Source organism: Scyliorhinus canicula, chromosome 2, assembly GCF_902713615.1.
Source record: "Scyliorhinus canicula chromosome 2, sScyCan1.1, whole genome shotgun sequence".
NCBI lineage: Eukaryota > Metazoa > Chordata > Chondrichthyes > Carcharhiniformes > Scyliorhinidae > Scyliorhinus > Scyliorhinus canicula.
This window is the reverse complement of record NC_052147.1, coordinates 152,881,916-152,908,091: the sequence shown is the minus strand read 5'-3', so window position 1 is coordinate 152,908,091 and position 26,176 is coordinate 152,881,916. Positions and strand designations below refer to the sequence as shown.

The following is a 26,176-nucleotide window of genomic DNA, read 5'->3' as shown; positions in this document are numbered from 1 at the left end:
ATGTGTTGTGTGCCAAGTTTGCCCATGGCGAGCAAACATTGTAAACCGCAGTGCCCCTTCATTAACACAGCCGATGGCTTTTCTTCTTAAATTCACGCTACAGAACAAGGAATTGCAGCTGGGCAGCATCTTAGCATCACTCTCAGCAATGCCCCAGATGACCTGCAGTCAAGTCAGAGCAAATGGATAACTGAATGCTGCAGTCATTTCTCTGCACTGCAAGATCCCAAAGACACACTTGTATAAAAATGAAGGCCATCTAATCTGCAGCACGGAAAACATGTATTTTATTATTGGCACCTCTTTCTGGAATCTCTTTGAAAGTCAAAATACGCAGCATCCACGATATTGCCATTTTCCATAAAGCCTCTCACGCTGCTGATTTTGTATCCGAGAACTGGATCCAGCATTTGATTCACCATTTGTTGGATTTAAAATATCCCGATTCAGAGAACCATCCTGAACACATTCCTTTCTCACATTCCTTCATCCTTACGTTCTCCTTTCTCTTTCCTAATCTAATTTTCCCATCCCATAGCACTAGGTTTTTTTTTATTATTGCGGGGGATGTGTGCATTGCTGTGCTGGAATTCCCCATCCCTGAATACCCTTGAGAAGGTGGTGTTGACCTACCTTCATGAATAGCTTCAGTCCATGTGGTGTTGGTACACCAAACATTAGTGAGCGAGTTCCAGGAATTTGACGGAGCAAAAGTGAGGGAACGGGGATATATTACTAAGTCAAGATGGGAATCACTTGGAGGGGAACTTACCGATGGTGATGTTTCCATACCAGTGGCAAGTAACATTCGTGCCACACAAGTGCCAGGCAATGGTCATCTCCAATAAGAGAGAATTTAACCATCACCTCTTGACATTCAATGGCATTACCATCACTGAATCCCCCACTATTAACATCCTGCAGGTTACCATTGACCAGAAACTGAATTGGGCCAGCCGCATAATTACAGTGGCTACAAGAGCATGTTAGAGTCTAAGGATCCTGTGGTGAGTAACTCGCCTCCTGACTCCCCAAAGCATGTCCACCATCCACAAGGTACAAGTCAGGAGTGTGATGGAATACTCCCCACTTGCTTGGATGAATGCAGTTCCATCCACACTCTAGAAGTTCAACACCATCCAGGACAAAGCAGCCTGCTTGGTTGGCACTCCCTCCACCACCGACAAACAGTGGCAGCAGTGTATATTACCTACAGGATGCACCAAGGCTCCTTCGACAGCATCTTCCAACTCTACCACCACTACCTTCTAGAAGGACAAGGGCAGCAGATACATGGGAACACCACCACCTGGAAGTTCCCCTCCAAGCCACTCATCCATCCTGATTTGGGAATATATTGCTGTTCCTTCATTGTCTCTGGGTCAAAATCCTGGAACTCCCTGCCTAACAGCACTGTGGATATACCTACACCACATGGACTGCCAAAAAGGCAGCTCGCCACCATATCCTGATGGGGCAGTAGTTGACTGAATTGAATTTGTCCTGCCATTTTGTGGCAGAAAGTACCAGGGTAATTTTCTACATTGCCAAGTAGGTGCCAGTATTGTTGGTTAGGGGCGTGCCTGGTTCAGGAGCATAAGTCTTCAGTAGTATTGATGGAATAGTGTCAGAGCCCATACAAAGCCCAAACTGCCTTTGCAGTATCCAGTGCACTTAGCTGTTTCTTGGTATCATGTAAAATGAACGAAGGCTGGCCTCAATGATGCTGGGGACGTCTGGAGGAGGCGAGATGGATCATCCACTTTGCATTTTTGGCTGAAGATTGTTACCAATGCTTCAGCCTTGCCTTCCTCAATGATGGGACTCCCCCATCATTGAGGAAGGAAATGTTTTGTGGAGCCTCCACCTCTGGTTAATTGTTGAATTGTCCACCACCGTTCATGGCCAGATGTAGCAGAACGAAGATCTGTTTAGGGGTGATAATGGAAAGCACTTCTTCACACAAAGAGTAGAGGAAGTCTGGAACTTTCCTCCAATAAACAATGCTGTTGCTGGGGGTCAGTTGAACATTTCAAAATGGAGGTGATAGTGGAATCGCTCAGCTCTGTCTAATGTATGTGACATGTAGCTCAGTCAGGACCATATTGAATTGTGGGGGGTTGGTTAGCTCAGTTGGCTGGAAGTCTGGATCGTGACAGTGTGGGTTCAATTCCTGTAGCTGCTGAGGTTATCCAGGAGAGCCTGCTCAATCTTGCCCCTTGACTGAGGTGGTGACCCCTAGGTTAAATCACCACCACCCAGCTCTCTTAAAAGGGGAGAGCAGCCATAAATTCCACAGAATCCCCACAGTGCAGAAGGAGGCCGTTCAGCCTATTGTATCAATTTTGACCCTCCAAAAGAGCACCTGACCTAGGCCCAGTCCCCGTAACCTTGCACATTGATCAATGGCCAATCCACCTAACCTGCAAATCTTTGGATTGTGGGATGAACCGGAACAACCGGAGGAAACCCACGCAGACACGGGGTGAGTGCAAACTCCACACAGACAGTCATTAAAGATCGGAATTGAATTGGGGTCTCTGGTGCTGTGAGGCAGCAGTGCTAACCACTGTGTTGCCTATGGTCCTCTGGGACTTTGGCGACTTTAATTGAATTGTGTAGCAGGCTCGAGGGGCTGTTAACCCTGCTCCGAGTCCTTATGAATACTTTACACAAAATGTTTTAAACAAGGTTAAGTATTACATTGAATGTACAGCACTGAAACAGTCCATTCGGCCCAACTGCTCCACGCTGGTGACTTTGCTTCACGCCATTTCCTCCCGCCCTGTTAGCGCTGCTGCCTCACGGCGCTGAGGACCTGGGTTCGAACGTGGCCCCGGGTCACTGCCCGTGTGGAGTTTGCACGTTCTTCCCGTGTCTGCGTGGGTTTCACCCTCTCAATCCAGAGATGTGCAGGGTAGGTGGATTGGCCACGCTAAATTGCGTCTTAATTGGATAAAAAAGAATTGGGCACTTTAAATTTATTTAAAAAAAGATTTCCTCCCTCCCTGTTGCATCTCAACCTATTAGCATAACCTTCTCTTCCTTTCTCCCTCATACACCTACTGTTGCGGGAGCTTCACACCTACAGTGTTCCTCACTCTCCAACTCATCAGACCACAGTTTCAGGTTTCAGTTCACAAACTTTGTTCCAGCTGTAGTAAGGTGCTAAGCATCCACTAGGTGACTTACCAGCTCCCCGATCAAAGAAAATAAAAAATAGTTATATCTTTTCTTATCTTTCAGGTAATTAACATACATCAATCAAAACAATATATTTGTTATGAAATTATCTATGTCCATTCACAATTAATAATTAGGATTACATAATGCATTACAAATGAGTATAATCACCAATCATAATCAAGGCACGTACGTAGTATAGTATCGGCGGGCGCCTGTCACTCTACCTCTCTATTAGCTGCAAGGCATACATAAGATAAAGTGGGCAGCACGGTGGCGCAGTGGTTAGCATTGCTGCCTCATGGCTCCGAGGTCCCAGGTTCGATCCCGGCTCTGGGTCACTGTCCATGTGGAGTTTGCACATTCTCTCCGTGTTTGCGTGGGTTTCGCCCCCACAACCCAAAAATGTGCAGGCTAAGTGGATTGGCCACGCTAAATTGCCCCTTAATTGGAAAAAATGAATTGGGTACTCTAAATTTTAAAAAAATACATAAAGTGTATGCCTGAGCTGTGTACCTCTACTCCCATCCCATTGTCCAGTGTTCTATGAGACCCATATGGGTAGCAGCTGCATACATGTGTGACTACATCCTTGATGCAATAAAAAAAATCCTTGAATGCTTATCTGTTGCTGTGGCAACTGGTTTCTGTCTGTGGGAGTCCACCAACTACAGTGAGCAGTAGCCCAGTGTTAGCCGCTTTGACAAAGAGTCATCGGACTCGGAACTTTAGCTCATTTCTCTCCCCACAGATGCTGCCAGACCTGCTGAGATTTTCCAGCATTTTCTCTTTCGTTAACCTTTCAAGTTTCTTTTAAACTTGTAAGATTTTTAACCCTTTCAGCTCCCTTTACCCTACGTAGCTTCCACTTAACTGTTTCAATGCTATTGTGTCAACAGAGGGAATTGGACTGCTTGTAAGAATGTAAGAAAGATTGAACTTTGATGTTTGATGTCAACGTCACTCCATTCTCCTATCCTTTGATTCCCTTAATTCCTAAAACTGTTTCAATCTCAGTCTTGAATATGCTCATCGACTGAGCATCCACAGTTCTGAGTAAAGAATTCCAAAGATTCACAACCCGCGAGTGAAGGAATTCCTCAATTCCGTCCAAAATAGCTGACCCTTTATCCTGAGACTATGACCGCCCCTCTGTTTCTACCCTGCCATGCTCTTTCTGAATTATATATGTTTCAATGGGACCATCTCTTGTGCTTCTGGAGAGTTAGCACGGTAGCACAGTGGTTGGCCCTGTTGCTTCACAGCACCAGGGATCCGGGTTTGATTCCCGACTTGGGTCAGTGCATGCGCGGAGTCTGCAGGTTCTCCCTGTGTCTGCGTGGGTTTCCTCCGGGTACTCCGGTTTCCTCCCAGAAGTCCCGAAAGACGTGCTTGTTAGTTGAATTGGACATTCTGAATTCTCAGTGTACCCGAACAGGCGCCGGAATGTGGCGACTGGGGGATTTTCACAGTAACTTCATTGCAGTGTTAATGTAAGCCTACTTGTGACAATAATAAAGATTATTATAGAATCCGTTCGACCCATCTCTCCTCAGGGACCTCTCAATCGTGTCCTGTGAATTGGGTTATGATTTGAGCGGGTTTCTCCTTGTTTGCCACTCAACTTGGGCTTTATTCCTGAGTTAATGGAAGGCTTTTATCTGTCAGACTTTCTTAGATTTAATCGTCGCACTGGAGAAACTCGCCAAGATTGATGTGAATAATTTGAAAGTGGTGGAGGATTGTCTGCAGACTATTGGGAGAATCGATCTGAGAAAGAAGATCTTAAAATACAATCAGATGCGTGAATGTGAGTAAGCACTTGGACATGCACAATCAAAGGAGAATGAACACTGGGGAGTGGGGTAACACTGGGGAGAATGAACACTGGGGAGTGGGGTAACACTGGAGAGTGGGGTAACACTGGGGAGAATGAACACTGGGGAGTGGGGTAACACTGGGGAGAATGAACACCGGGGAGTGGGGCAACACTGGGGAGAATGAACACTGGGGTGTGGGGTAACACTGGGGAGTGGGGTAACACTGGGGAGAATGAACACTGGGGAGTGGGGCAACACTGGGGAGAATGAACACTGGGGTGTGGGGTAACACTGGGGAGAATGAACACTGGGGAGTGGAGTAACACTGGGGAGGATGAACACTGGGGAGTGGGGTTACACTGGGGAGTGGGGTAACACTGGGGAGTGGAGTAACACTGGGGAGTGGAGTAACACTGGGGAGGATGAACACTGGGGAGTGGGGTAACACTGGGGAGTGGGCTAACACTGGGGAGAATGAACACTGGGGAGTGGAGTAACACTGGGGAGAATGAACACTGGGGAGGATGAACACTGGGGAGTGGGGTAACACTGGGGAGTGGGGTAACACTGGGGAGGATGAACACTGGGGAGTGGGGTAACACTGGGGAGAATGAACACTGGGGAGTGGAGTAACACTGGGGAGGATGAACACTGGGGAGTGGGGTTACACTGGGGAGAATGAACACTGGGGAGTGGGGTAACACTGGGGAGAATGAACACTGGGGAGTGGGGTAACACTGGGGAGCGGGGCAACACTGGGGAGAATGAACACTGGGGAGTGGGGTAACACTGGGGAGCGGGGCAACACTGGGGAGCGGGGTAACACTGGGGAGAATGAACACTGGGGAGTGGGGTAACACTGGGGAGCGGGGCAACACTGGGGAGCGGGGTAACACTGGGGAGAATGAACACTGGGAGTGGGGTAACACTGGGGAGGATGAACACTGGGGTGTGGGGTAACACTGAGGAGAATGAACACTGGGGAGTGGGGTAACACTGGGGAGGATGAACACAGGAATGGGGTAACACTGGGGAGGATGAACACTGGGGAGCGGGGCAACACTGGGGAGCGGGGTAACACTGGGGAGGATGAACACTGGGGAGGATGAACACGGGAATGGGGTAACACTGGGGAGAATGAACACTGGGGAGGATGAACACAGGAATGGGGTAACACTGGGGAGAATGAACACTGGGGGGTGGGGTAACACTGGGGAGGATGAACACTGGGGAGCGGGGCAACACTGGGGAGCGGGGCAACACTGGGGAGCGGGGCAACACTGGGGAGCGGGGTAACACTGGGGAGGATGAACACTGGGGAGCGGGGCAACACTGGGGAGCGGGGCAACACTGGGGAGCGGGGTAACACTGGGGAGGATGAACACTGGGGAGGATGAACACGGGAATGGGGTAACACTGGGGAGAATGAACACTGGGGAGGATGAACACAGGAATGGGGTAACACTGGGGAGAATGAACACTGGGGGGTGGGGTAACACTGGGGAGGATGAACACTGGGGAGCGGGGCAACACTGGGGAGCGGGGCAACACTGGGGAGCGGGGCAACACTGGGGAGCGGGGTAACACTGGGGAGGATGAACACTGGGGAGGATGAACACGGGAATGGGGTAACACTGGGGAGAATGAACATTGGGGAGTGGGGTAACACTGGGGAGGATGAACACGGGAATGGGGTAACACTGGGGAGAATGAACATTGGGGAGTGGGGTAACACTGGAGAGTGGGGTAACACTGGGGAGAATGAACACTGGGGAGTGGGTAACACTGGAGACTGGGACGTGCCAGTTTTACAGGAAACGCATCTGAAGATTAGGGATCAAGCTAGGCTTAGGAAAGGGTGGGTAGGGCAGGTATTTCACTCTGGATTATATTTGAAGACGATGGGGGTAGCGGTCTTGATAAATAAACGAGTAGCTTTTGAAGTGGGGAACATAGTGACAGACTCTGGGGGATGGTTTGTAATGGTAAGTGGGAAATTGGAGGGTATGCCGGTGGTATTGGTGAATGGTTATGCCCCGAACTGGATTTATGAGGCGGGTGTTGGGGAAGATTCCGGACCTGGACATGCACCGGTTGATAATGGGAGAGGATTTTAACACAGTTTTGGAGCCAATATTGGATCAGTCGAGTCCGAGGTCGGGGAGAGTATCAGCGGTGGAGGCTGGATGTGGGGCTGTTGACAGGTGAGGAGTTATGTGAGCGGGTGAGGGCTGCCATTCAGGGGTACGTGGAGCTGAATGACACGGGTGAGGTTTTGTCCGCCACGCTGTGGGAGGCATTGAAGGCAGTAGTAAGGGAGGAGTTTATTTTGATACGGGCACCCAGGGATAAGACAGAGCGGATGGAGATGGCGAAGTTAGTGGAGGAGATCTTGCAGGTGGATAGGAGATAATCGGAGGCCTGGTGGGCGTGAGTGGGGTGTTTGGGGATTTTGAGGCTGTATGCAGGGCAGCACAGTGGCGCAGTGGGTTAACTCTGCTGCCTCACGGCGCTGAGGTCCCAGGTTCGATCCCGGCTCTGGATCACTGTCCATGTGGAGTTTGCACATTCTCCTCATGTTTGCGTGGGTTTCGCCCTCACAACCCAAAGATGGATTAGCCAGGCTAAATTGCCCCTTAATTGGGAAAAATGAATTGGGTACTCTAAATTTATTAAATTTTTCAATTAAAAAAAAAGGCTGTATGAGTCGGAACTCTCAGCTGGAGTGGAGGGAATTAGGTGTTTTTTTGAGGAGCTGGAGTTCTCGAGGGTGGAGAGACCGGGAGCCCCCATTGGGGTGGTGGAGGGTATGGGGGCGATGCAGGCAGGGAAGGCCCGGGCTCGGACGCGTTTCCAGTGGAACTTTACAAACAGTTTTTGGGGGACCTGGGGCCCCTGCTGGCTAGTGTGTTCAATGAGATGAGTGAGCAGTGGGTGCTACCCTCCTGACGCTATTGCAAGCTTCGATCTCCTTAATTTTAAAGAGAGACAAGGATCCAGAGCAGTGTGGGTTCTACAGGCCAATTTTGCTGTTCAATTTGGATGCCAAGTTATTGGCCAAGATCTTGGCCTCAAGGATTGAGGACTGTGCCAGGTGTTATCGGGGAGGCCCAGACGGAGTTCATTAAGGGGAGGCATCTGTCGGCCAACGTCAGGTGGTTGTTGAATGTTATAATGATGCCCCCAGAGGGACGAAGTGTGGAGGTGGTGGTCGCCATGGATGCAGAGAAGGCCTTCGATGAGGTGGAGTGGGGCTATTTGTGGGAGGTGCTGGGACGGGTTGGGTTTGGGCAGGGGTTTGTGGAATGGGTCCGGCTGTTGTACCGGCGAGTGTGGGAATGAACCGGGTGAGCTCGGAATATTTCAGGCTGTATCGGGGAACGAGACAGGGATGTCCACTCTCCCCAGTACTTTTTGCCTTGCCTATAGAGCCATTGGCGATGGCGCTGAGAGCGTCAAGGGACTGGCAGGGGATAGTACGGGGTGGTGGGGGGGAGCATAGTGTTTCACTGTAGGCCGGACGACTTGCTGCTTTATATTTCAAACCCGTTGGAAGGAATTGGAGGGATTATGAGGATTTTGGCCGGTTCTCGGAGTACAAATTGAATATGGGAGAAAAGCAAGGGGGGGGGGGGGGCGGGGGGGGGGGGGGGGGGGGGGGGAGAGCTCTTCCGAATATAATAAACTATTATTGGGTGGCGAATATAGCCGTGGCTAGGAAGTGGGTAGTGGAGGAGGGGTCGGTATGGGCGCGGATGGAGGCAGCTTTTTGTAAACACTCTAGTTTGGGGGCACTGTTGATGGCGCCTTTGCCATTCTTGCTGGTCAGATATTCCACAAGCCTAGTGGTGGTGGCGGCCCTGAGGGTTTGGGGACAAAGGCGACAGCACCTGGGGATGGAGGGGGCCTCGGTTTGGGCACCGATTTGTGGGAATCACAGGTTTGTTCCGGGGGTGCTGGATGGGGGATTTTGTGTGTGGCAATGGGCGAGGATTGAACAGTTTAGGGATCTATTCATTGAGGGCAGCTTTCCGAGCTTAGTGGAGGAGTTTGAGTTGCCCACCAGGAATGGGCAGGTGAGGAATTTTGTCTGGAAGCAGGTACCGTCCTTTCCTCACCTGCCGTCCCAGGGACTGCAGGACAAGGTGGTTGCCAGAACAGGTGTAGGAGAGGGTAAAGTGTCATAAATTTACAAGGAGTTGATGGATTGGGAGGGAGCCCCGATAGGGGTAGTGAAGCACAAGTGGGAGGAACAGTTGGGTAGGCTGTTGGAGGCTGGGATGAGGGAGGAGGCTTTGAGGAGAGTGAATGTATTCTTATTATGCGGTAGGTTTACCCTTATTCAGTTTAAGGTGGTCCACTGGGTGCACATGTCTTGGCCCGGGTGAGCATGTTTTTTGAAGGGGTGGAGGATAGGTGTGCGGGTGGGCCCACGAATCATATCCACAAGTTTTGGGCCTGTCAGAAGCTTTGGGGATTCTGTCAGGGGTTTGCCGAAATCTTTTAAACAAAAATGCAATGAACAGATTGAGAAACTAATAGGAAAGGCTGATGAGGGCAGCACGGTGACGCAGTGGTTAGCATTGCTGCCTCACGGCGCCGAGGAACCGGGTTCGATCCTGTGTCCGTGTGGAGTTTGCACATTCTCCCCGTGTTTGCATGGGTTTCGCCTCACAACCCAAAGATGTGCAGGGTAGGTGGATTGGCCACACTAAATTGCCCCTTAATTGGAATAAATAAATTGGGTATTCTAAATTAATTTTTATAAAAAAGAAAGGCTGATGAAATGTCGGCCTTTATATCTGGAGGGAATACAAGAGAGTAGAAGTCATGCTTCAGGTATACAAAGCCTAGTTCAGCCACACCTGGAGTTATTGTGTTCAGTCCTGTTCAGTCTGAGGACGGCTATATTGTCCTTCGAGGGAATGCAGTGAGGATTTACCAGAATGATAACTGGATTGCAAGGGTTGAAACACGAGGAGAGATCACAGAAAATAGGGTTTCCTGGAGTTTAGAAGGTTAAAGGGTAATCCTTTAATTGAACCTTTCAAGATATAGTGTCGATAGAGAGACACTTTTTCACTAGTTGAGGAGTCTGGGGGTCAGGGAGCATCAGTTTAAAAAAAAGGGCCAAACTTTCAGGAAAGAAATTGAGAAACACTTCTTCATGCAAAAGATGTGGTAATTTATACAGTCACGATATAGCTTTAAACCCAGGATTGAGAGAGTTTGTCAACAAAGCTATCGAAGAATATGGGACGAAGGTGGAGTATACACAGGCCTGTAACCTCACTGACTGGTGGAACACGCCCAAGTGGTGAAATGGCCTCCTCATATTTCTAGGTTAGATGGATTAGAGGAAGCTACAGGTTATTTCAGAGGCTAGATTGGCGAGAGGGAGTTAAATGCTATTGCTGGGGTTAGATTGGTTCGAGGGAGTTAGAGGCAATTATGTTGTTAGTGATGTTACTGTTTGTAATCTCTTTCACTTCTCCTCAGCTCCAAGAGCCCATTCCATGCGAAGATCTGATGCGTATCAAAATGTTATCCCAATTTCTGTTCCCTGTCGGGAGCTGGGAATTGGCCCAGAAAACGTGGAACGAAACCGGGTAGGTATCTCGAACAGTGCTGAACCAGCAGTGCCTTGGAAATGTTTAAAAATACAAGGACATATTTTGAGCCTTCCAGCCACACCTTTGCATCTCTTTCTCATTATGCTGACCCTCACCCAATCTTTAATAATCAAGAGGGTGATTTATGTCAGAACCAGTACTCAATTGAGTTGGTAAAAATGTGTCTGTGTGGTTAACGGTGAGTGTATTTGCTGAAAATAGAAGTGTGGGGGAGTGTGTGTGTGTGTGTGTAGTGAGCGGGGGGAGCGTGTGTAGTGAGCGGGGGGAGCGTGTGTAGTGAGCGGGGGGAGCGTGTGTAGTGAGTGGGGGGAGCGTGTGTAGTGAGCGGGGGGAGCGTGTGTAGTGAGCGGGGGGAGCGTGTGTAGTGAGTGGGGGGAGCGTGTGTGTTTGTAGTGAGTAGGGGGAGCGTGTGTGTTTGTAGTGAGTGGGGGGAGCGTGTGTAGTGAGTGGGGAGGTGTGTGTTTGTAGTGAGTGGGGAGGTGTGAGTTTGTTGCGAGTGGGGGAGCCTTTGCGTAGCGACTGGGAGCCTTTGCGTAGCGACTGGGGGAGCCTTTTCGTAGCGACTGGGGGAGCCTTTGCGTAGCGAGTGGGGGAGCCTTTGCGTAGCGAGTGGGGGAGCCTTTGCGTAGCGAGTGGGGGAGCCTTTGCGTAGCGAGTGGGGGAGCCTTTGCGTAGCAAGTGGGGGAGCCTTTGCGTAGCGAGTGGAGGAGCCTTTGCGTAGCGAGTGGGGGAGCCTTTGCGTCACGAATGGGGGAGCCTTTGCGTAGCGAGTGGGGGAGCCTTTGCGTCGAGAATGGGGGAGCGTTTGCGTAGCGAGTGGGGGAGCGTTTGCGTAGCGAGTGGGGGAGCCTTTGCGTAGCGACTGGGGGAGCCTTTGCGTAGCGAGTGGGGGAGCCTTTGCGTCGCGAGTGGGGGAGCCTTTGCGTCGCGAGTGGGGGAGCCTTTGCGTAGCGAGTGGGGGAGCCTTTGCGTAGCGAGTGGAGGAGCCTTTGCGTAGCGAATGGGGGAGCCTTTGCGTCGCGAGTGGGGGAGCCTTTGCGTAGCGAGTGGAGGAGCCTTTGCGTAGCGAATGGGGGAGCCTTTGCGTAGCGAGTGGGGGAGCCTTTGCGTAGCGAGTGGGGGAGCCTTTGCGTAGCAAGTGGAGGAGCCTTTGTGTGTGTGTGTGTGTAGTGAGCGGGGGGAGCGTGTGTAGTGAGCGGGGGGAGCGTGTGTAGTGAGCGGGGGGAGCGTGTGTAGTGAGTGGGGGGAGCGTGTGTAGTGAGCGGGGGGAGCGTGTGTAGGGAGCGGGGGGAGCGTGTGTAGTGAGTGGGGGGAGCGTGTGTGTTTGTAGTGAGTAGGGGGAGCGTGTGTGTTTGTAGTGAGTGGGGGGAGCGTGTGTAGTGAGTGGGGAGGTGTGTGTTTGTAGTGAGTGGGGAGGTGTGAGTTTGTTGCGAGTGGGGGAGCCTTTGCGTAGCGACTGGGGAGCCTTTGCGTAGCGACTGGGGGAGCCTTTTCGTAGCGACTGGGGGAGCCTTTGCGTAGCGAGTGGGGGAGCCTTTGCGTAGCGAGTGGGGGAGCCTTTGCGTAGCGAGTGGGGGAGCCTTTGCGTAGCGAGTGGGGGAGCCTTTGCGTAGCAAGTGGGGGAGCCTTTGCGTAGCGAGTGGAGGAGCCTTTGCGTAGCGAGTGGGGGAGCCTTTGCGTCACGAATGGGGGAGCCTTTGGGTAGCGAGTGGGGGAGCCTTTGCGTCGAGAATGGGGGAGCGTTTGCGTAGCGAGTGGGGGAGCGTTTGCGTAGCGAGTGGGGGAGCCTTTGCGTAGCGACTGGGGGAGCCTTTGCGTAGCGAGTGGGGGAGCCTTTGCGTCGCGAGTGGGGGAGCCTTTGCGTCGCGAGTGGGGGAGCCTTTGCGTAGCGAGTGGGGGAGCCTTTGCGTAGCGAGTGGAGGAGCCTTTGCGTAGCGAATGGGGGAGCCTTTGCGTCGCGAGTGGGGAGCCTTTGCGTAGCGAGTGGAGGAGCCTTTGCGTAGCGAATGGGGGAGCCTTTGCGTAGCGAGTGGGGGAGCCTTTGCGTAGCGAGTGGGGGAGCCTTTGCGTAGCAAGTGGAGGAGCCTTTGCGTAGCGAATGGGGGAGCCTTTGCGTAGCGAGTGGGGGAGCCTTTGCGTAGCGAGTGGGGGAGCCTTTGCGTAGCGAGTGGGGGAGCCTTTGCGTCACGAATGGGGGAGCCTTTGCGTAGCGACTGGCGGAGCCTTTGCGTAGCGACTGGGGGAGCCTTTGCGTAGCGAGTGGGGGAGCCTTTGCGTCGAGAGTGGGGGAGCCTTTGCGTAGCGAGTGGGGGAGTCTTTGCGTAGCGAGTGGGGGAGCCTTTGCGTAGCGAGTGGGGGAGCATTTGCATCGCGAGTGGGGGAGCCTTTGTGTAGCGAGTGGAGGAGCCTTTGCGTAGCGACTGGGGGAGCCTTTGCGTAGCGACTGGGGGAGCCTTTGCGTAGCGAGTGGAGGAGCCTTTGCGTAGCGACTGGGGGAGCCTTTGCGTAGCGAGTGGAGGAGCCTTTGTGTAGCGAGTGGGGGAGCCTTTGCGTAGCGAGTGGGGGAGCATTTGCATCGCGAGTGGGGGAGCCTTTGCGTAGCGAGTGGGGGAGCCTTTGCGTAGCGAGTGGGGGAGCCTTTGCGTCGCGACTGAGGGAGCCTTTGCGTAGCGACTGGGGGAGCCTTTGCGTAGCGAGTGGAGGAGCCTTTGCGTAGCGAGTGGGGGAGCCTTTGCGTATCGACTGGGGGAGCCTTTGCGTAGCGACTGGGGGAGCCTTTGCGTAGCGAGTGGAGGAGCCTTTGCGTAGCGACTGGGGGAGCCTTTGCGTAGCGAGTGGAGGAGCCTTTGCGTAGCGAGTGGAGGAGCCTTTGCGTAGCGACTGGGGGTCCTGTGCAGAGTGAGTGAGGGGCCTGTGCGTAATGAGTGGGGGTGCTTGTGAGTGGGAGGGCCTATGCATAGTTAGTGGGGGCTCCTGTGCATAGTGAGTGGGGTGTGTGCCTGTGTTGTGTGCCAGTGTGGTTAGTGGGGTGAGGATGTGTATCTGTGTGTGATTAAGAGGTGTGTGTACTGGTGGGGTATCCGCGGCTGTGTGAGGGTTTCTGCCAATCTTTATGCCCCTGTTACTCTCACCTGCAGCCGGTGAGCACTCTGCTGCCAGCGTTTGCAGGCTGTCACACCAGTCAATTATTGAGACATCCTGTTCACTCAAACTTCCAAAGATCATCATTTGCCTCATGTAAGTAACACAAACTGAATCATGACATTAATTTCTGTACCTGGTCTATAGCAGCTGTTGCCTTTTAGCAACCCCTGTGTTATAATTCAGGGTTGTAAGCCATGCTCTATTTAGAATTTAAGGCTTTGAAGGTTGTGTCCTGAGAGAGAACTACACAATGGCTTAGGAGCCTCTGTGCTCTGATGTTGGCCTATCACTATGGTGATATGGTGCTGCAATCACCTCTTGGAGCCACATGAGCAAAGCCCATCCACATGCCGATTGCACACTGGTTAATGAAGTAATTATGAAATTGCACAGAACCTGCAATGGGGGAGAATACCTGACATTTCAGTTGGGACCACAGAGTGAAGCTTCAGACTCTCAGTCTTAGCCTGGCCGGTTTTGACCCACTGTTCAGTCGGCAGTGATGTTAACATGCTCTGCCACTGCCACCTCTAGTGACTGGAGCAGAATCTGCTTCCGAAACAATCTCGGCCACCTCAAAGACAGTCTAGCTTTATTCCCCATTTAGCTGGGATTTGGGGATTGACTGAAGAGTTAATTACAAAGTGGGATTAGCTGCTCCACTCACCCATATCTACTCTTACCCTGCAGCTGAAGAGCATCATTCAGAGACATTGAGTAACCCGGTGGGTGAATTGGCCCAGGCTGCAGCAACAGGATATGCAGCTCCACAGGTGAGAGAAGACACTCATTGATGGGCTGGGGGAGGTGTTCACACCTGTCAAGGGAAGGGGAATCAATGTTGAATGCAGTCCGTGTGTGTGTGTGTGTGTGGTGGGGGGAATATCAAGCAGGGGAAGAAGGGTTGGAGACGGGAGGAGGATCACGTCCAGGGACAGTGTAGGTGAAGCTCTTCTCGCAGGAAGATCACAATTCCAAGTGTAACCTTGGCAGGTGGTAAGACGAGAAGAGGATCACCCGCAAATATCCCACCAAGACTCCCCTATCCGCGGACTCCAGGGCTGCATGTGTGAGGTGGCAAGTCTGCTTCAGAGCAGCGAGAGCCAAGCCCTCTGAGTGAGGGGGGGATTAGGGATTCATTCGTCTTTACCACCCATCCCTCCCACCGCCTCTTGGCGCTCCAGTTCCGCTTCAGCGCTCGGTCTTCCCAACCCTAACCTTCAGGTCTCTGAGCCGGATGTTTTGTGGATTCAAAAAGTCATTTGCAGAGTCTTGAGCACAAATTTCAGACTTGCTGTTTCCTGGGTCCGGTACTGAGGGAGGGCTGCACTGCCGGAGGTGGCATCGTTCAGATGAAATATTAAACAAAGGCCCATGTTCACGCACGGCAGAATTTAGTGAAGACCAGGGGCGCTCTCTCCTCGCCATGTTCTGGCAAACATTTATCCCTCAACCCACATCTGTAAAGAAGCGTACCTTGTCATTCACCTCATTGCAATCTGTGCCAATCCCATGAGAGTGGCTGCAAAATTCTTCCTGAGGTTGTAAAAGGTGTTATATAAATGCAATTAATTCCTTGCGACTCTGCTCTGTGTTACAGAATGGCCTGGAGATGTACAGGGTGCAGAGTACACCCCTCGGACTCTGTTTAATCGTTGATTGTATCGGAACCGATGCAGGTAAGATACTGTTAACCTGGACTGTGTGGGAGGTCACTCGTGGGCACACCGTGAAGGTGGCGCTGGCCGAGAGATACACTGGGTGAGCTCAGCATCCATCCATGCTAACACGAATTCTTCAATATTAGTGCTTCTGACAGGAAGCACCGAAGGCTAGGAGCTTTTTACGGACAGCAGATTGGGAATGAGAAGCTCTGTCACAGACTTTTTACAACATGGAAAGAGGCCCTTCGGCCCATTGTGCGTATTCTTTGATTTCAAAGTGCTGGCGAAGATCTCACAGCCATGGGTGGGGGTGATTACCCAGCATGCTCGATGATGGGTGGTGGGCCAAAGCTAAGGGAATGTAATTTGAGAACAGTTTACAGACCGAACAGACCAATTGATGTTTTCTCCCTGGCTCTGATGGAACAAAAGATTTATAACTAATGTTCCCCATTACCAAATTTGTGCAGGCTAGGTGGATTGACCATGCTAAATTGTCCCGTAGTGTCCAAAATGTTCGGTGGGGTTACAGGGATACAGCAGGCACATGGGTCTAGGTATGGTGCTCCTTCAGAGGGTCAGTGCAGACTTGATGGGCAGAATGGCCTCCTTCTGCACGGTAGGGATTCTATGATTAGTGATTTCTTCCTCAATGCAGTTCATAGAACATACAGTGCAGAAGGAGGTCATTCGGCCCATCGAGTCTGCACCGACCCACTTAAACCCTTACTTCCACCCTATCCCCGTAATCCAATAACCCATCCTAACCTTTTTGGTCACTAAGGGCAATTTATCATGGCCAATCCACCTAATCTGCACGTTTTTGGACTGTGGGAGGAAACCGGAGCACCCGGAGGAAACCCATGCACACACGGGGAGAACATGCAGACTCCTCACAGACAGTGACTCAGCAGAGAATCGAACCTGGGACCCTGGCACTGTGAAGCCACAGTGCTATCCACTTGTGCTACCATGCTGCCCTATGCTACCGGACTGCCCATGTTCATGTAACCATGCCCATGTAACCATGTTCCCTCTCTTTTGCATCCCTTTCCTTCTGTACTGCACCCTATTACCGTGTATTGTACACCGTTCCCCGTGTATTGCACTCCGTTCCCCGTGTATTGCACTCCGTTCCCCGTGTATTGCACTCCGTTCCCTGTGTATTGCACTCCGTTCCCCGTGTATTGCACTCCGTTCCCCGTGTATTGCACTCCGTTCCCCGTGTATTGCACACCGTTCTCCGTGTATTGCACTCCGTTCCCCGTGTAGTGCACTCCATTCCCGTGTATTGCACTCCGTTCCCCGTGTATTGCACTCCGTTCCCCGTGTATTGCACTCCGTTCCCCGTGTATTGCACTCCGTTCCCCGTGTATTGCACTCCGTTCCCCGTGTATTGCACTCCGTTCCCCGTGTATTGCACTCCGTTCCCCGTGTATTGCACTCCGTTCCCCGTGTATTGCACTCCGTTCCCCGTGTATTGCACACCGTTCCCCGTGTATTGCACACCGTTCCCCGTGTATTGCACACCGTTCCCCGTGTATTGCACACCGTTCCCCGTGTATTGCACACCGTTCCCCGTGTATTGCACACCGTTCCCCGTGTATTGCACTCCGTTCCCCGTGTATTGCACACCGTTCCCCGTGTATTGCACACCGTTCCCCGTGTATTGCACACCGTTCCCCGTGTATTGCACACCGTTCCCCGTGTATTGCACAGAGTTCCCCGTGTATTGCACAGCGTTCCCCGTGTATTGCACAGCGTTCCCCGTGTATTGCACAGCGTTCCCCGTGTATTGCACAGCGTTCCCCGTGTATTGCACAGCGTTCCCCGTGTATTGCACAGCGTTCCCCGTGTATTGCACAGCGTTCCCCGTGTATTGCACAGCGTTCCCCGTGTATTGCACAGCGTTCCCCGTGTATTGCACAGCGTTCCCCGTGTATTGCACAGCGTTCCCCGTGTATTGCACACCGTTCCCCGTGTATTGCACACCGTTCCCCGTGTATTGCACACCGTTCCCCGTGTATTGCACACCGTTCCCCGTGTATTGCACACCGTTCCCCGTGTATTGCACAGCGTTCCCCGTGTATTGCACAGCGTTCCCCGTGTATTGCACAGCGTTCCCCGTGTATTGCACAGCGTTCCCCGTGTATTGCACAGCGTTCCCCGTGTATTGCACTCCGTTCCCCGTGTATTGCACTCCGTTCCCCGTGTATTGCACAGCGTTCCCCGTGTATTGCACAGCGTTCCCCGTGTATTGCACAGCGTTCCCCGTGTATTGCACAGCGTTCCCCGTGTATTGAACACCGTTCCCCGTGTATTGAACACCGTTCCCCGTGTATTGAACACCGTTCCCCGTGTATTGAACACCGTTCCCCGTGTATTGCACCCCGTTCCTTGTGGATTGCACCTCGTTCCTTGTGGATTGCACCCCGTTCCTTGTGTATTGCATCCAGTTTCTTGTGGATTGCACCCCGTTCCTTGTGGATTGCATCCAGTTCCTTGTGTATTGCATCCAGTTCCTTGTGTATTGCATCCAGTTCCTTGTGTATTGCATCCAGTTTCCTGTGCATTGCACCCCGTTCCCTGTGGCTAACACCTCATTCCCAGTGTTTTATTCCCCATTCCCTGTGTATGGCACCCCCATGTGTATTACGCCCCATTCTCTGTGTCTAACACCCCATTCCTTGTGTAATATTCCCCATTTGTGTGAATCTCTCCCCATTCCCTCTGTATTACACCCACTCCCTTTATAATGCTCCCATTCCTGTGTATTGACTTTGTGCTCCTCCTCTCGGTTGCTTTTTCCAGAATTATTGAAGGAAACGTTTGAGGCACTACAGTTCCGGGTCCTCCTCCACCTGTACGTAGAACTGGATGAGCTGAAGCAGATTCTGAGAGATACTGCGCAGCGGGAGGATCTGGCCGCCCTTGACTGTTTTGTGTGCTGTATTGTGAGCCGAGGGACAGTGGACTGTGTATTGGCGATTGATGGGATCAGCCCTGGCCTCTCATTTGACCAAATCCAACAGTACTTCAAAGGGCAGAGCTGTCGGGCCTTGCTGGGCAAGCCCCGCCTTTTCTTTGTTCAAGATTTCCTCACAGCCACGGCCAATTCTGACAATCTGTTGGAGACAGACACTGCTCAGATTAACAGAGAGATGGTGCAGGCTGACAGTCGCCCCTGGGAAGAAGTAGTTCCTCAGGAAGCAGACATCTTGTGGAGTTGCTGCCGTGTGTCTGAGCATGTGCTCATCCAGGCACCCCAACAACCATCATCATTTATGCGCTCGCTGTCGAACTGTCTGCAGGAACATCAACACAAGTGAGTATTGGAGAGCTATCAGGTACAGCAACTGAACTCTCAGCTCTGGTCACAGATAAACCCAAGGCGCGATTCTCCGCAAATGCGGAGAATCGTAAAGGCTGCCATGGGACAGGCCGTGACCCACGGCAGCCTTCACGGCCACTTCCGGGGCCGATTCTCCCCCCCGGGCGGGGCTAGGAGCACGGCACCGTGCGTCACGGCGGCGCGGCCTTGACGACGGTCGTCAAGGCCGCACGTCAAGCATCACGCCGGCTGATGCGGCCGATGACGTCAGCCACGCATGCGCAGGTTGGACAACACCAACCCGCGCATGCGCAGTTGGCGTCTTTCTCCTCAGCCGCCCAGCAAGACGTGGCGGCTTGATCTTGCCAGGCGGCGGAGAGGAAAGAGTGCGTCCGTTTTGGACGCTGGCCCGACGATCGGTGGGCACTGATCGCGGGCCTGTCCCCTCCCGAGCACAGTCGTGGTGCTCCAGTGCCAATTGGGCCCCTAGATGCTCCAAATGGGCATCTGGCGCCCGTTTCACGACGGCAGCGAGCAGGTGTGTTTGCTGCCGTGGTGAAACGGACGTGAAGGCCCGGCCGCTCGGCCCATCGGCCTCGGAGAATCGCCGCTCGCCGTAAAAAACGGGCGTGGGGAGGGAGAATAGCGGGAGGGCGTGTAAAATGTAGGGAGGCCCTCCCGCTATTCTCCCACCCGGCGTGGGGGGGCGGAGAATCGCGCCCTGGTCCTCCCTCAGTCACAGGTAATCCCAGAGCCCCCTCCCCCCCCCCCCCCCCCCCCAGTCACAGGTAATCCCAGAGCCCCCACCCCCAGTCACAGGTAATCCCAGAGTCGTCCCCCCACCCAGTCACAGATAATCCCAGAGGCCCCCCCAGTCACAGGTAACCCCCCCCCCGTCACAGGTAATCCCAGCATCCCCCCCCAGTCACAGGTAATCCGAGAGCCCCCCCGCCCCAGTCACAGGTAATCCCAGAGCCCCCCCGCCCCAGTCACAGGTAATCCCAGAGCCCCCCGCCCCAGTCACAGGTAATCCCAGAGTCCCGTCCCCCCCAGTCACAGGTACTCCCAGTCCCCCCCAGTCACCTGTGATGGAGGGGGACTCTGGGTTTATCTGTGACAGGAGGGGTTCTGGCTTTACCTGCAGGAGGGGGGGAGCTCTTGGTTAACCTGTGAAAGGGTTGCCTCTGTTTACCTGTGACGGAGGGGGGCTCTGGGTTTAAAGCCAGAGCCCCCTCCATCGCAGGAAAGCCAGAAACCCAGTCACAGGTAAACACAGAGCCCCCCTCCCGCTACCCTTCACAGGTAAATCCAGAGCCCCCCTCCCGCCACCAATCACAGCTAAACCCAGAGCCCCCCTCCCGTCACCAACCACAGCTAAACCCAGAGCCCCCTCCCGCCACTCATCACAGCTAAACCCAGAGCCCCCCTCCCGCCACCAACCACAGCTAAACCCAGAGCCCCCTCCCGCCACTCATCACAGCTAAACCCAGAGCCCCCCTCCCGCCACCAACCACAGCTAAACCCAGAGCCCCCCTCCCGCCACCAACCACAGCTAAACCCAGAGCCCCCCTCCCGCCACTCATCACAGCTAAACCCAGTCCCCCCTCCCGCCACCCATCACAAGTAATCCCAGAGCCCCCCTCCTCCTACCCATCATACCTAAACCCAGAGCCCCCATCCCGCCACCCATCACAGGTAAACCCAGAGCCCCCCCTCCCGCCACCCATCACAGGTAAACCCAGAGCCCCCCTCCCGCCTCCCATCACAGGTAAACCCAGAGCCCCTCTCCCGCCACCCATCTCAGCTAAACCCAGAGCCCCCCTCCCGCCACCCATCACAGCTAAACCCAGAGGCCCCCCCCCCCCTGCTACCCATCACAGGTAAACCCAGAGCCCCCCCTCCCGCCACCCATCACAGCTAAACCCAGAGCCCCCCTCCCTCCACCCATCACAGCTAAACCCAGAGCCCCTCTCCTGCCACCCATCACAGGTAAACCCAGAGCCCCCCCCCCCCGCTACCCATCACAGCTAAACCCAGTTCCCCCTCCCGCCACCCATCACAGCAAAACCCAGTTCCCCCTCCCGCCACCCATCACAGCTAAACCCAGTTCCCCCTCTTGCCACCCATCACAGGTAAACCCAGAGCCCCCCTCCCGCCACCCATCCCAGGTACCCAGAGCCCCCCTCCCGCCACTCATCACAGCTAAACCCAGAGCCCCCCTCTCTCCACCCATCACAGGTAAACCCAGAACCTCCCTCCCGCCACCCATCACAGGTAAACCCAGAGCCCCTCTCCCTCCACCTATCACAGCTAAACCCAGTCCCCCCTCCCGCCACCCATCACAGGTAAACCCAGAGCCCCCCTCCCGCCACCCATCACAGGTAAACCCAGAGCCCCCCTCCCGCCACCCATCACAGCTAAACCCAGTCCCCCCTCCCACCACCCATCACAGGTAAACCCAGAGCCCCCCTCCCGCCACCCATCACAGCTAAACCCAGTCCCCCTCCCGCCACCCATCACAGGTAAACCCAGAGCCCCCCTCCCGCCACCCATCACAGCTAAACCCAGAGCCCCCCTCTCTCCACCCATCACCGGTAAACCCAGTCCCCCCTCCCGCCACCCATCACAGCTAAACCCAGAACCCCCCTCCCGCCACCCATCACAGCTAAACCAAGTCCCCCCTCCCGCCACCCATCACAGCTAAACCCAGAGCCCCCCCTCCCGCCACCCATCACAGCTAAACCCAGAGCCCCCCTCCCGCCACCCGTCACAGCTAAACCCAGAGCCCCCCCCCCCCCCGCTACCCATCACAGCTAAACCCAGAGCCCCCCTCCCGCCACCCATCACAGCTAAACCCAGAGCCCCCCTCCCGCCACCCATCACAGCTAAACCCAGTCCCCCATCCCGCCACCCATCACAGGTAAACCCAGAGCCCCCCTCCCGCCACCCATCACAGGTACCCAGAGCCCCCCTCTCGCCACCCATCACAGGTAAACAAAGAGCCCCCCTCCCGCCACCCATCACAGGTAAACCCAGAGCCCCCCTCCCGCTATCCATCACAGGTAAACCCAGTCCCCCCTCCCGCTACCCATCACAGGTAAACCCAGTTCCCCCTCCCGACACCCATCACACGTAAACCCAGTCCCCCCTCCCACCACCCATCACAGGTACCCAGAGCCGCCCTCCCACCACCCATCACAGGTACCCAGAGCCGCCCTCCCACCACCCATCACAGGTACCCAGAGCCCCCCCTCCCACCACCCATCACAGGTACCCAGAGCCCCCCTCCCACCACCCATCACAGGTACCCAGAGCCCCCCTCCCGCCACCCATCACAGGTACCCAGAGCCGCCCTCCCACCACCCATCACAGGTAAACCCAGTCCCCCCTTCCCACCACCCATCACAGGTACCCAGAGCCACCCTCCCACCACCCATCACAGGTAAACCCAGTCCCCCCTCCCGACACCCATCACAGCTAAACCCAGTCCCTCCTCCCACCACCCATCACAGGTAAACCCAGTCCCCCCTCCCGCCACCCATCACAGCTAACCCAGTCCCCCCTCCCGCTACCCATCACAGCTAAACCCAGTCCCCCCTCCCGACACCCATCACAGCTAAACCCAGTCCCCCCTCCCGCTACCCATCACAGGTAAACCCAGTCCCCCCTCCTGACACCCATCACAGGTACCCAGAGTCGCCCTCCCACCACCCATCACAGGTACCCAGAGCCGCCCTCCCACCACCCATCACAGGTACCCAGAGCCGCCCTCCCACCACCCATCACAGGTACCCAGAGCCGCCCTCCCACCACCCATCACAGGTACCCAGAGCCCCCCTCCCGCTACCCATCACAGGTACCCAGAGCCGCCCTCCCGCTACCCATCACAGGTACCCAGAGCCGCCCTCCCACCACCCATCACAGGTACCCAGAGCCCCCCTCCCGCTACCCATCACAGGTACCCAGAGCCGCTCTCCCGCTACCCATCACAGGTACCCAGAGCCGCCCTCCCGCTACCCATCACAGGTACCCAGAGCCGCCCTCCCGCTACCCATCACAGGTACCCAGAGCCGCCCTCCGACCACCCATCACAGGTAAATCCAGGGCAAATCTGCTACTCCAGATTGGTCAGCCCTTCAATAACACAGCGGTTGAAAAAAAGCATCATAATCCTTGATTTATGAATAGAGTACAAAGAGCAGCAAGTTATATTAACCATTTTATAAAACACTGATTGGGTGTCAGCTGGAATATTGTGTGCAATGCTTGGCGCCAGTCTCGAGGAACGGTGACAAGACGTTCGAGACGGTGCCGAGATTTATTGTGCTGTAACAGTGTGTGGTCCAGGTGTTTATGGATCAAGTATCACGGTTTGTATCTCAGCTGTACATCTCTCTCTCTCGCTTCCATTCTGCAGCTGTGATTTGGTATCGATGCTAACAGAGGTGAACAGGCAAACAATGCTGAGAAACCGTCAACTAGCCGGTGAGGTGACTGCACCCCTGGTCCTCCGACACACCCTGAGGAAGAAGCTCATCTTCCCTTGAGGGCACTCACATGGCGCATTAATCATGTTTGATCATAAAATGAGACTGTCTTCATCACTAGATAGAAATCTCCTAGCAATGGAGCACGCCCATTTAAACAAGCAAGGCTTGAGGCATGGTCTCAATCAGGAGAGGATAATCAGGCCCACAGAGGGATCTAGGATGGGCAAAAGAGATCTTAGAGCAGGTTAGGGGGATTAACATAGGGAGAGATCTAGACTGGGGTAAAGGGAGATTAACAAAGGGAGAGATCTAGCCTGGAGTGGAGAGATTAACATATGGAGAGATCTAGCCTGTCAGTGGGATTGTCACAGGGAGAGATCAAGACTGGAGTAGAGAGACTAACACATGGAGAGATCTTGACTGAGGCAGTGGGATTAACGAGGACTATCACAGGGAGAGATCTGGATTGGGGTAGAGAGATTAACATGGAGAGCTCTAGTCTGGTATAGAGAGATTAACACAGGGAGCGATCTAGACTAGGGTAGAGAGATTGCACAGGGAGAAATATGGACAGAAAGAGAGATTAACATGGGACAAGATCTAAACTGAGTCAGTGGGATTATCACAGGGAGAGATCTAGACTGGTAGTGGGATTAACAGGAAGAGATCTAGACTGAGGTAGAGGGATTAATACATGGAGAGATCTCGAGTGAGGTAGAGGGATGAATGCAGGGATAGATCTAGCCTGAAGTAGCTGGATGAATACAGGGATAGATCTAGACTAAGGTAGTGGAATTAACACAATGAGAGATCTTGTCTGAGATAGGAGAGTTATCACAGGAAAAGATCTAGACTGGAATGGAATGATTACCACATGGAGAGATCCAGTCTGGTGTAGAGAGATTAACACAGGACAGATCTAGACTGAGGTAGAAGGAATAACACAGGAAGAAATGTAGCCTGGGGTAGAGGGGTTAATAGAGGGAGAGATATAGACAAGGGCAGAGGGATTATCCACAGGGAGTGATCTATCCAGGGGATGGGGATTATCACAGGGAGAGATTTAGTCTGGGGTAGGGGGATTAACATGGGGGAGAGGTGGGTTTCACCCCCACAACCCAAAGATGTGCAAGATAGGTGGACTGGCCACGCTAAATCGCCCCTTAATTGGAAAAAAATAATTGGGTAATCTAAATTTTTAAAAAACATGGAGGAGAGATCTGGATTGGGATAGAAGGATTAACACGGAAAGATCTAGGCTGGGTAGAGATATTAATACAGGAATCTACACGAGATGGATTAATATAGGGAGTTAGCTAGACTGAGGTAGAAGGATTAACACAGAGAATGATCTAGACTGGGGTATAGGGGATTAACATAGGCAGAGATCTAGTTTGGGGTAGAGTGATTAACACAGGAAGGGATCTAGACTGAGGTAGGATTGACACAGGGAGCGATCCAGATGGGTAGAGAGATTAACGCAGAGAGATCTAGACTGGGCAAGAGGGGATTAATACAGGGAGTGGTCTAGACTGGGGTAGAGGGGATTAACACAGGAAGTGGTCTAGACTGGGGTAGAGGGATTACCACATGGAGAGATCTAGTCTGGTATAGAGAAATTAACACAAGGAGAGATCTAGACTGAGGTAGAGAAATTAACGTTGAGTGATCTGGACTGGCGTAGGAGGGATTAATACAGGGAGAGACCAAGACTTGGGTAGAGGGGACTAACACAGGCAGGGATCTAGCCTGAGGTAGAAGGATGAACACAGGGAAAGAGCTAGACTTGGGTAGAGAGAGATTAATGCGGAGAGGTCTAGACTGGGGTAAAGGGAATTAATACAGGGAGTGGTCTAGACTGGGGTAGAGGGATTACCAGAGGAAGAGACCTAGATTGAGGTACTGAGATTAACACAGGGAGAGATCTAGTCTGGGATATGGAATTATCACAGGGAGAGTACTAGACTGGGGTAAGAGATTGTCACAGGAAGAGATCTATGAAATGAAATGAAATGAAAATCACTTATTGTCACAAGTAGGCTTCAAATGAAGGTACTGTGAAAAGCCCCCTAGTCGCCACATTCCAGCACCTGTTCGGGAGGCTGATACGGGAATCGAACCGTGCTGCTGGCCTGCCTTGGTCTGCTTCCAAAGCCAGCGATTTAGCCCTGTGCTAAACAGCCCCTATCTGGCCTGGGGTAGTGGGGTTAACATGGAGAGATCTAGACTGGGGTAAATGGTTAACACTGGATGTTGATCAGGTTGAGGGTGTTAATACAGGGAGGAATTTAGATTGGGGTCAGGGGATTAATGCAATGAGGGATCTAGACCAGGGTTGGGGGCTACTGCAGGGTAAAATTTGGACTGGGGTCAGAGGGTTAATGCAAGGAGGGATCTAGACCAGGGTCGGGATTAATATATGGTGGGTTCTAGACCAGGGTCGGGGAGTTGGAGGGGGACGCTAATGCAGGAAAAATCTAGACTGGGTCGGGGGTTAATGCAGGGAGGAATTAGAATATATGTCCGGGAGGAGTTAAGGATTGATGTGTGGGCCATCGGAAGCCTAGAATGCTGTATTATGCTTCATCACTTAATAAAATAACTTACTCAATGTGTTCACTTTGAAGTCTTGCAACTGTCACCATCATCATTGTGTTTTTCAGTTTTGAGTCCTGATGGATAATATGAAAAGACTCCATTAAGTATCCCAGAGTGAGATAATAATCTTTACTGTCACAAGTAGGCTTACATTAACACTGCAATGAAGTTACTGTGAAAAGTCCCTTTATATGTAGTGTAGATAATAAGACTTCCTGGATTACTGGCTACAATTCTGGGCCATGGTACCCTGACGCCTGGGTCTGACTATAATTCTGGCTACTGCTGTGGCCTAGAATACATATGAAATAGA

At 53.1% G+C, this 26,176-nt stretch overlaps 1 protein-coding gene across 4 annotated transcripts in view; it reads left to right on the top strand.

The window, feature by feature from the left end:
- The window catches only part of LOC119959854 (CASP8 and FADD-like apoptosis regulator), a 33,393-nt gene extending 7,511 nt beyond the window's left edge, over positions 1–25,882 (top strand). For all 4 annotated transcript variants that reach the window (XM_038787915.1, XM_038787917.1, XM_038787916.1 and 1 more), the window contains exons 5-11: positions 4,852–4,993; positions 10,503–10,612; positions 13,774–13,873; positions 14,471–14,553; positions 15,381–15,459; positions 18,256–18,769; positions 23,193–25,882. In XM_038787915.1, coding sequence (XP_038643843.1) covers positions 4,852–4,993; positions 10,503–10,612; positions 13,774–13,873; positions 14,471–14,553; positions 15,381–15,459; positions 18,256–18,769; positions 23,193–23,322 — 1,158 coding nt within the window. In that variant the 3' untranslated portion in view covers positions 23,323–25,882. The remainder of the gene's footprint in view (positions 1–4,851; positions 4,994–10,502; positions 10,613–13,773; positions 13,874–14,470; positions 14,554–15,380; positions 15,460–18,255; positions 18,770–23,192) is intronic.
- The last annotated feature ends 294 nt before the right edge of the window (positions 25,883–26,176 follow it).